At 37.9% G+C, this 11,489-nt stretch overlaps 2 protein-coding genes across 2 annotated transcripts; both read left to right on the forward strand.

The window, feature by feature from the left end:
• Positions 1–2,096: 2,096 nt before the first annotated feature.
• Positions 2,097–3,596, forward strand: LOC137104456 (B-type lectin plumieribetin-like). Its single transcript, XM_067485651.1, has 3 exons — positions 2,097–2,203; positions 3,058–3,151; positions 3,257–3,596. The coding sequence occupies exons 2-3, from the start codon at positions 3,062–3,064 to the stop codon at positions 3,515–3,517; spliced, it is 351 nt and encodes a 116-aa protein (XP_067341752.1). The 5' UTR covers positions 2,097–2,203; positions 3,058–3,061; the 3' UTR covers positions 3,518–3,596.
• Positions 3,597–9,822: 6,226 nt separating this feature from the next.
• Positions 9,823–11,105, forward strand: LOC137105032 (B-type lectin plumieribetin-like). Its single transcript, XM_067486987.1, has 3 exons — positions 9,823–9,926; positions 10,543–10,636; positions 10,742–11,105. Exons 2-3 carry the CDS (start codon positions 10,547–10,549, stop codon positions 11,000–11,002), a joined length of 351 nt encoding a protein of 116 aa, XP_067343088.1. The 5' UTR covers positions 9,823–9,926; positions 10,543–10,546; the 3' UTR covers positions 11,003–11,105.
• The last annotated feature ends 384 nt before the right edge of the window (positions 11,106–11,489 follow it).

The following is an 11,489-nucleotide window of genomic DNA, read 5'->3' on the forward strand; positions in this document are numbered from 1 at the left end:
GACATTTACTTACACATACACTGAAATAAATGTCCCATTTTACTTCTGTGAAAGCACAACATTTATTTCACTAGTACTGAGTATGTTATAGCAGTATACAAACTACATTTACTGCCGTATGTGAATAATTTTTCTAATTCAAAAATAAAGATGAAATTGACAAAAAGGGCCACATTCATGACAGTGAAGTGACAACAATGATGTTGTCACTTAGGGTATTTTGGAGTTCACGCACTCACTAACAGGCCTGCCTCTTTTTTACCGATCCAGACCACTACATCTTCCTACATCTTCCCCGGTGGACCCCCCTTCCATCGTTTCCTACCCACTCGTCAAATCACTCATCTTTGCTGAATCTAAGGATTTACCTCCACTGTCTGGACCATACTCCACTCTTCCCCATAAGACTCCTGCCTCCCGTCCAGATCCGCTCATCTCCTCATTCACTCTACTAAATATTGTTCATTTTAGACTCCAGCTTCTCACCTTCTTGTCTCTCATGGACTGGAGTACAACACCACCTAGCGAGATGGAGGGCTTACTACATCTCCATCCTGCTTTTGTCAGTACCACCAACTTCACTTCACCCTTCAAGACTTTTATTTTGCAGCCACTTCCTGTTTCTGGTCCCATCAAAAGTTTACTTTCAAATTAAAACATAAAATGAAATTGACAAAAAGGGTCACCTTCATGATGGTATTATGGGATGTTTTCAGGGTAATTAATTAGGCAAAATGAGACATTTCAATAACAACAATGTTGTCACACTCTCTCTAGTGTTTCTTTAATTTTCGTAGGACCCAAAAAGGAGGAGATGGCAAGCGAAGGGGTTATAATAAATTAAGGTTGATTTAAAGAAAAGCAAACAGCAGAAAATCACTCCGTGAGGAGGACGGGAACACACGTAGCAATAACTAAAGTAAAGTAAAACAGAACATCAACTTAAACACTCTGGAGGGGGATGATAGCTAAATAATGGTGCAGGGAATAAACTCAGTAACTAAGGGGAGGCAGAGAGGGACGAACAGAAAACATTAGGCACTGACAGACTGAAAGGGGACAACAACGAACATTCCAACATAAGACCAGGACCAAACAAGCAGAGATAACCAGAAACAAAACTAAACACTGAAACAAACAAGAAACCAAACCTCAGACCAAAATACACAGGGAACAGATTGGGCATCAGTGGGGCAAAGTCCAAAGAGATAATCCACAGGTAGATTCTCAGGGGAAGCAGGAGAGGGCAAAGTCCAAAGAGGTAATTCACAGGTATGTTCTCTGGGGAAACTGGGGAGATGAGCTGGCAGCGAGCGATGGGGAAAGCTGGGTATAAATACCAGGGCCACAGGTCAAAAAAAAATCTGAGTTATGGGTAACAAAAAGCTAAGGAACCTAACAGGGAAGTGGAGCAGGGGGATTAACAAAATAAAAGCCAGAAACAGGAAGTACAGTTAAACAAAACCAGAGTCCAGAAACGGGGACTGTGACAAATGTTAGTACTAAGTACTTCCCCTCTGGAAGCAGTAAGGGGGTACTTTGAATGGCATCCATGTTTTTTTCTTTTTGGCTCCATTTTTAACAAAATAATGACACGGTAAAAAAAAAGTTATGTTGTTGTTCATCTGAGGTTTTATTTGCCTAATACTAAACTCCACTATGTTCAGATTATTTGAAGGCAGGAAGCATCGTCCTCAGAGACTGGCAACCATCTCAACTGTTTCCACTGATAAGAAACCACAATTGGTGAAGCAGCCTTGTTCCTTTTATAACCTACTGCTATCTGTTTTACATAGTTAAAGAAGTGGCTTGTACTCTTATGTGTATAATGGAATAGTGTTGACTGCAACCAATACTGTACCAATACTGTACCAAAGTACATGTATTGATTCCTTGCTGCAAGTAAAACTTTAAAACGAGATTCCAGGGACTCTGTCGTCTTTGAGTGAGAATTTCTTCTGACAACTGAATAAAAATAAATGCTGTTTAGTTAGTTTTCACTGGGCACTTTGGTAAAAAGGCTTTGACCTTAATAGGATGACAATTTTGCCCCCCACCACCACCACCCCCAACCCCCCTCACAAGCACACACCCATTCTCACCCCACCCCAGCTAAACTGTATAAAACTGGAGTGAATTTCAGTAATTTAACTTCATCTTTTTGCCTCTGTTTACTCACTGACTGTGGTGGAACATTCAGACTGTAAGTTTGCTCTATGCTTTGATGTGGATTGATAAACTGATGTGAAAGAGTAACTGTAGAGTCCTTATAGTTTATATTTAAGCTGTGCAGATAAACTGAATTTCATTTATAAATCTGATTTTTTTTACTGTAAAAATGAGGCTTCTACTAAATCATTAGGAAATATTTGTCTGAGTGAAGTCAAACATGTACATGTAGTAGCTTTGTGTAAAACAAAACTTGTGCAAATGGTGGATAATATATGATTTATTTGTTGACACATGGCTATGGATTAACATACAAGCAGACAAAGAAGCCCTGCCACCTTTTCTCCTTTATTGTTTGCGTCTGGTTAGCAGAAAAATATTCTTGTTTCATTGCATTGTATGTAAGTATGAACATAAGTATATAATTGCGGTGGTTAGTGTTGGATTACATATATTACAGTATTACATTATAGTATTAATATATGTTACTTACTTTAAATATTATTATATTATAGTATTATATGGACTTATATGGACTATTACTCTATTGTTTTGTGTTTCTTCATACGTTGTTGATCAGGGACACGGGAAGTGTGTGTGCAACAGTGATAACAGAATAAGTCTGGACAGTATCAGTACTGTAATAACAAATACTTGATTGAACTATATTTACCTGTTCTTGTCCTTACATCTGTTACCACATAATAAAAAATGTAATCAAGCAGTAAATGGAAAATAACTGCCTCTGAATTGTACTGGAGATCAAAGTCACATTTATATGGTACATTTATATGATACTTAATTACAGGTACTTGTATGTACAAGTACCTGTAATTGTACTTCATCAAATGTATTTTCACAATTTAATATCAGTCTTTTTTGATGCAGAATCATGAGCAGAAACTCCTTGTTCAGATGTCAAGAGCTCCGCAAGGGAGACTACCTGGTGTCCAACAACGGGAACTTCAAGGCTATCTTCCAGGTGAGTGCACTCGAAATACCCATCAGGATCTGTATAAAATAAAATGCAAAAGTAAGAAATGCTGCTTAAAAATGTACATTTCAATGTCTCTGTTTTGTCCTGCAGGGTGATGGGAACTTTGTCATCTACACCTGGAAGCCTGTCTGGGCTTCAGACACTGATAAATCAGATGCCATCCGCCTCTGCATGCAGGATGACTGCAACCTGGTCATGTACAACAAGGATGGCACTGCCAGGTGGCACACAAACACACACCAATCCGACTGTACCTCCTGCAGTCTTTATCTGACAGATGAGGGGGTTCTGGTAGTGACCAAGGATCGTGAAGAAATCTGGAACTCTACTCAGAACAAAGGCATGAAGTGATTTCTGAGGAAGTCAGCTTGAGTTACACTTGCATGTTACAGAGCAAATAAAAGAAATGATCACAAAACAAAACTGTGTTTGTCCCTGTTGTGTTTCTTGTGTAAAATACATCATTTCACTGCACTGGCAGTGGAGAATCTTCATTATCATTAATTCAACAAAGAAAAACACACACACATCTGCTCACTGTAAGCATTAGATTATACACAGGTAACTGTGTCTGGTTATGGTGACGGACAAGTAAGGGAAAACTTAAGGGAAACATTATGGACCACTACATCTTCCCCAGTGGACCCCCCTTCCACCGTTTCCTACCCACTCTTCCCCATAAGACCCCTTCCTCTCCTCCAGACCCGCTCGTCTCCCCACCCACACTAGTAAGTATTGTTCATTTTAGACTCCATATCCCACAAGTCAGTGCTGAGCTTCTCACCTTCTTGTCTCTCATGGACTGAAGTACAACACCACCTAGCGAGATGGAGGGCTTACTACATCTCCATCCTGCTTTTTTCAGGACCACCAACTTCCCTTCCCCCTTTTATTTTGTAGCCACTTCCTGTTCCTGGTCCAATCAAAGATTTTCCCCGCTTTACTAATCACCGGCAATTAGCTTCACTTGCTCTCAACACTCTAGTAATATACCTCCTCAGTTCCCTCACCAAGCTGCCAGATCATCTGCTTTCTAAGTTATGCGATTATTCATTACTACGCTAATACGGAACTCAGACTAGTATCCATCATATGTTCAGGTTACCTGTATCAAGGATTTCACCTTAGGGCGACTGTGGCGCAGGAAGGTAGAGCGGTTTTCCACCTATCTCAGAGTTGTTGGTTCAATCCCCAGCTCCTCCGGTCACATGTCGAAGTGTCCTTGAGCAAGACACTGAACCCCAACTTAGTTGCTCCCAGTGAGTGTTGGCCAGCTGCACAGCAGCTCCCCCATCGGTGTATGAATGTGTGTGTGTGAATGGGTAAATAAGAAGCCGTGTAAAGCGCTTTGAGTGCCAATAGGTAGAAAAGCGCTATATAAGCGCAGAACATTTACTATTCACCAAATTAATATCCACTGAAGGTTTTTTCATGTGCACCATTTGTGGACCAAGACTTTAAGTATCAAGGACTCCGCCAAGTTAATATCCACTTTAAGAATGAATATCTTTAGAACCATGTTTGTGTCACGTGGGGGATTTATAGAATCCAGAACTATGAGACTATGCACTGAATCACTACTCGATTTTTTGGGTCTTCACTATCAGGGATCTGAGATTCACCACGGCTACGTTCCACGTGCTCACCACAACCCCTTTACATACCGAAAATGATCGATCTAAAAGTCAAAATATCGATATTAAGGGCTTTTTTAAACCAGTGATTTTATTTATTTTGCATGAAATATTTAAAATGATTATTTTTTTCAAAGATTATGCAGCTCCTTTCGCACGTCACGCACATTGGTCACCCCTCCCTGCTCTGCTGTGTTTTGTTGCTCTACCATCACGTGACTCAGCAGCGCCAACAGCAGGGATTTGACTCGCGTCCTTGCATCCCAGCAGCATCGTACGACTAGCACTGATGTCATAATTGAAATGCGCCGTTTCTCAGAAGAGAAACCAATTCCACGTGACCAAGTTCCACTACTTTGGTGGAAAATTAATCAGCCAACATTTCCCTCTCTTAGTAAGCTTGCCAAGAAACACCTGGGAGTCATTGCTTCATCTGTATCTGCAGAAAGGATTTTCTCAAAGGCCGGACAGTCAATAAGCCACAGAAGAAGTGCATTAAAAGGGGAAAAATGTAAACATGTTATTGTTTCTGAACGAAAACTTTTAACTAAGTAGTTTCCAACAGGATGACAGAGCATCAAAAGTGGTTCTCTGTCATAGGGCTTTGGAGGTAAAAAGCTAATAGTGCTTGGTGTTTTTTTGTTTAGTTATTGGATATTGTGTGCACTTTGTTTAGAAGCTCAGTATACCAAAAAGGAAATTATTTAATTTATTAAAACAGCTGCTTTATTTTCTAGTAATAATTTTGTGCACTTTATTTTTTGTTAAAGCCAGATAAGTACTGTTAAGGGGAGAAATTTTTGTTACTATATTATTCTTTAATATTTTATAGTAGTAGTCTGTTTTTCTGTTATTAATTTTATTACCAGTCTTGTAATTTTCATGCAGTTTCATGTTTGCATATTGAGTTTATTACAATAATATATTTTTTCATATTTGAAAATGTCCTGTTTTTTGTTAATTCACACATGACTAATTACAGGCACACTAAGAGCAAATCACAACACAAATCACAGATGTATTCAGATTTGGCAAAATTATGCAATCACTTCAGAATTATGATACAGTGATATCCCCTATGCAAGAAAGTAAATGTAATTTATATTGTGTGCTAAAAATTAAAAAAAACCTCGATATCTGCCCTGTATTTAGTTGGTATTGGATCAATACAAAATTTAGCAGTATCGCCCACCTCTAACGCTCACTACCAGGTCTGCTTCTGTGTTACGGATCCAGATCACTACATCTTCCCCAGCGGTCCCTCCTCCCACTATTTTCCGTACCCTATCATCAAGGTTACTCAACCCCGCCACATCTCAAGATTCGTCTACTCTACCAGGACCATACTCCACTCTTCCCCATAAGAACTTTGCTTCTCCTCTAGCCTCCCCTCATCCTCCCACTGACTTTAGTAAGTTTTGTTTTCATGTTCAGACACAATATCCCTCAAGTCACTGTCAAGATGCTCCTCTTCTTGTCCTTTCTCATAGACTGGAGTTCAGCACCATCTAGGGAGTCGGAGGAATTAAAACATCTCCACCGTGTTCTGCCAACTATTATATTTTATAATAAACCTTATTTTAAACTGAGTAGTTGTGTCAAACGGCTTATTGGGTCCAACCCTTAAACTAATACCTTACAGCTTTACCAACTATCTTGTTTTTTTTTTATAAACTTCTTAAACTGAATTGTATCTAGCGCCTCATTGGGTCCAGCCCCTTACACATTACTGTTTATTGCACTGCATACCAACCCTGTCTATGGTAAACATCATTTTATTTTAATCTTATTTAATATTTTTTTTTTTTATGTATAATTTCTTTTGTATTGATGGAGGTGTTTTTTGTTTCTTACTGTCTTTTGGAGCAGTAGTAACAAAGTAATGAAATTTCCCTCTAGATGTTACTGTGGCGTTCGAATCTTGATTTATCCAGCTAAACTATACTTCAATTAGAGCTGGTTGTACATTATTCGTGTTACCCTAACGAAAATTGGCCTCTGTTTACTCACTGACTGCGGGGGAACATTCAGACCGTAAGTAGTTAAATGTATAAATGTGATTTTTTTCAGTTCATTACTGGAACAATGAGGCTTCTACAAAATCATTTAGAAATATTTGTCTGAGTGAAGTCAAACATGTACATGTAGTACCTTTGTGTCAAAATAAAACATGTGCAAATGGTGGATAATATATGATTTATTTTTTGACACATGGCTATGGATTAACATACAAGCAGACAAAGAAGCCCTGCAACCTTTTCTTATTTATTGTTTGTGTCTGGTTAGTCAGAAAAATATTTTTTTTTGTTTCTTTTGTTTCTTGTTTCATTGCATTGTATGTAAGTATGAACATAAGTATATAATTGTGGTGGTTAGTGTTGGATTACATATATTACAATATTACATAATGGTATTAATATATGTTACTTACTTTAAATATTATTATATTATAGTATTATATGGACTTATGCAAACTATTACTACATTGTTTTGTGTTTCTTCATACGTTGTCATACACGAGAAGTGTGTGTGCAACAGTGATAACAGAAGTCTGGATGATCTGGACATTTGTTCCAAAACTGGCAAAATATTCCATGTGATAGAATTTTTGGCACAGAAGAGGAGAGAAACAGGAAACGGTGGATACGTAAGAGAATGGTGATAAACTAAGGGAGTTTCTGAGTCTGAGCAGGGGCAGAGGTGAAGAACTGTTCATCTGGTCTGGTTTACACACACACACACACACACTTGCTGCTGTTTTCTGTATCATTCCTTGTATATCAGTATTGTAATAACAAGTACTTGATTGAACTATATTGACCTGTTCTTGTCCTTACATCTGTTACCACATAATAAAAATGTAATCAAGCACTAGATGGAAAATAATTCCCTCTGAATTGTACTGGCAATAACATGTTATTGTTTCTGAACAAAAACTTGTAACTAAGTAGTTTCCAACAGGATGACAGAGCATCAAAAGTGGTTCTCTGTCATAGGGCTTTGGAGGTAAAAAGCTAATAGTGTATTTTTTTTTGTTTAGTTATTGGATACTGTGTGCACTTTGTTTAGAAGCTCAGTATACCAAAAAGGAAATTATTTAATTTATTAAAACAGCTGCTTTATTTTCTAGTAATAATTTTGTGCACTTTATTTTTTGTTAAAGCCAGATAAGTACTGTTAAAGGGAGACATTTTTGTTACTATATTATTGTTTAATGTATATTTTATAGTAGTAGTCTGTTTTTCTGTTATAGGGGAATAAAGCTGATGAGCCAAACAATGAAGTTGTGGGAAAGAGTAGTGGAAGCTCGGCTAAGGGCAGAGGTGAACATTTGTGAGCAGCAATATGGTTTCATGTCTAGAAAGAGTACAACAGATGCAGTATTTGCTTTGAGGATGCTGATGGAGAAGTACAGAAGAAGGAGCAGAGGTGAAGAAGGTGCAGGACTTTAGGTACTTAGGGTCAACGGTTCAGAGCAACGGAGAGTGTGGAAAAGAGGTGAAGAGGTGAGTGCAGGCAGCTTGGAACGGGTGGAGAAAAGTGTCAGGTGTGTTGTGTGATAAAAGAGTATCAGTGAGAATGAAAGGAAAGGTGTTCAAGACGGTGGTGAGAACAGCGATGTTGCTTAGAGACAGTGGCACTGAAGAAAAGTCAGGAGGCAGAGCTGGAGGTAGCAGAGCTTTCATTGCATTGTATGTAAGTATGAACATAAGTATATAATTGTGGTGGTTAGTGTTGGATTACACACAGTATATTACAATATTACATAATGGTATTAATATATGTTAATATATGTTACTTACTTACTTAAATATTATTATATTATAGTATTATATGGACTTATGCAGACTATTACTTTATTGTTTTGTGTTTCTTCACACGTTGTTGATCAGGGACACGAGAAGTGTGTGTGCAACAGTGATAACAGAATACGTCTGGATGATCTGGACATTTGTTCCAAAACTGGCAAATTATTCCATGTGATAGAATGTTTGGCACAGAGGAGGAGAGAAACAGGAAACGGTGGATACGTAAGAGAATGGTGATAAACTAAGGGAGTTTCTGAGTCTGAGCAGGGGCAGAGGTGAAGAACTGTTCATCTGGTCTGGTTTACACACACACACACGCACACACACACACACACACACACACACACACACAAACACACACACACACATTTGCTGCTGTTTTCTGTATCATTCCTTGTATTTCAGTACTGTAATAACAAATACTTGATTGAACTGTATTGATCTTTTCTTTTCCTTACATCTGTTACCACATAAAAAAAATGTAATCAAGCAGTAGATGGAAAATAATTCCCTCTGAATTGTACTGGAGATCAAAGTCACATTTATATTGTATGTACAAGTACCTGTAATTGTACTTCATCAAATGCATTTTCACAGTTTAATATCAGTCTTTTTTGATGCAGAATCATGAGCAGGAACTCCTTGTTCAGATGTCAAGAGCTCCGCATTTCTTACTAATAATAGTAAGAAATAATTCTGCTGCATATGAATCACCTTTACTGCTAATAATTCATGTTTATAACTGAAACCTTAATGTGTCTTTACTGAATGTCCCATTGAAGGGACATTTACTTACACATTTACTTACACATACACTGAAGTAAATGTCCCATTTTACTTCAGTGAAAGTACAAAACTTCACTAATACTGAGTATGTTACAGCAGTACACAAACTACTTTTACTGTGGCATGTGAATAATTTTTCTAATACTAATTAAATTTCAAATTAAAACATAAAATGAAATTGACAAAAAGGGTCACCAATAGTGTTGACTGCAATCAATACTGTACCAAAGTACATGTATTGATTCCTTGCTGCAAGTAAAACTATAAAACGAGATTTCAGGGACTCTGTCGTCTTTGAGTGAGAATTTCTTCTGACAACTGGATAAAAATAAATGCTGTTTAGTTAGTTTCATTGGGCACTTTGGTAAAAAGGCTTTGACCTTAATAGGATGACAATTTTGCCCCCCCCTTACAAGCACACACCCATTCTCTCCCACCCAAGCTAAACTGTATAAAACTGGAGTGAATTTCAGTGATTTAACTTCACCTTTTTGCTTGTTTACTCACTGACTGTGGTGGAACATTCAGACTGTAAGTTTGCTCTATGCTTTGATAAACTGATGTGAAAGACTAACTTCCTGTAGAGTCCTTATAGTTTATTATTTAACCTGTGCAGATAAACTGAGTTTCATTTATAAATGTGATTTTTTTTTCAGTTCATTACTGGAACAATGAAGCTTCTACAAAATCATTAAGAAATATTTGTCTGAGTGAAGTCAAACATGTACATGTAGTAGCTTTGTGTCAAAATAAAGCATGTGCAAATGGTGGATAATATATGATTTATTTTTTGACACATAGCTATGGATTAACATACAAGCAGACAAAGAAGCCCTGCAACCTTTTCTCCTTTATTGTTTCTGTCTGGTTAGCAGAAAATTACACACTCACACACACACTTGCTGCTGTTTTCTGTATCATTCCTTGTATATCAGTATTATAATAACTACTTGATTGAACTATATTGATCTGTTCTTGTCCTTACATCTGTTACCACATAATAGAAATGTAATCAAGCAGTAGATGGAAAATAATTTCCTCTGAATTGTACTGGAGACCAAAGTCACATTTATATTGTATGTACAAGTACCTGTAATTGTACTTCAAATGGATTTTCACAGTTTAATATCAGTCTTTTTTGATGCAGAATCATGAGCAGGAACTCCTTGTTCAGATGTCAAGAGCTCCGCAAGGGAGACTACCTGGTGTCCAACAACGGGAACTTCAAGGCTATCTTCCAGGTGAGTGCACTCGAAATACTCATCAGGATTTGTGGCAAATAAAATGCAAAAGTAAGAAATTCTGCTTGAAAATGTACATTTCAATGTCTCCGTTTTGTCCTGCAGGATGATGGGAACTTTGTCATCTACACCTGGAAGCCTGTCTGGGCTTCAGATACTTATAAATCAGATGCCATCCGCCTCTGCATGCAGGATGACTGCAACCTGGTCATGTACAACAAGGATGGCACTCCCAGGTGGCACACAAACACCCAGAGACCCAGCTGTACCTCCTGTAGTCTTTATCTGACAAATGAGGGGGTTCTGGTGCTGACCAAGGATGGTGAAGAAATCTGGAACTCTAATCAGAACAGAGGCATGAAGTGATTTCTTAGGAAGTCAGCTTGAGTTACAAATACACCTGCATGTTACAGAGCAAATAAAAGAAATGATCACAAAGCAAAACCGTTTGTCCCTGTTGTGTTTCTTGTGTAAAATACATCATTTCACTGCACTGACAGTGGAGAATCTTCATTATCATGATTTCAACAAAGAAACACACACACACGTTCACACTTCCTCCTTTGTTTCTGTCATAATTACTACGGCTGCTAGAAGTCACCTGACAATAAAACAACTGTGAGTTATAATACGCTGCTTGCACAGACATAGGGGTCATAGCGAGGACTGTTAAGGCTTTTATGGACTGGAGTTTACAATTTGTTTGTCACGTTTAGGTTAAGGGAGGACCCAAGTGAAGAGACTGTAAGAGGGATTGCAAATAACAAGAGGCTTTATTGAAGGATGTAAATAGTAAACAGAGTAACCTCCTAACAGGAGGATACTAGGAACCGGCTACAGAACAAAGAAAACT

This window comes from Channa argus, chromosome 19 (assembly GCF_033026475.1).
Source record: "Channa argus isolate prfri chromosome 19, Channa argus male v1.0, whole genome shotgun sequence".
Taxonomy (NCBI): Eukaryota; Metazoa; Chordata; class Actinopteri; order Anabantiformes; family Channidae; genus Channa; species Channa argus.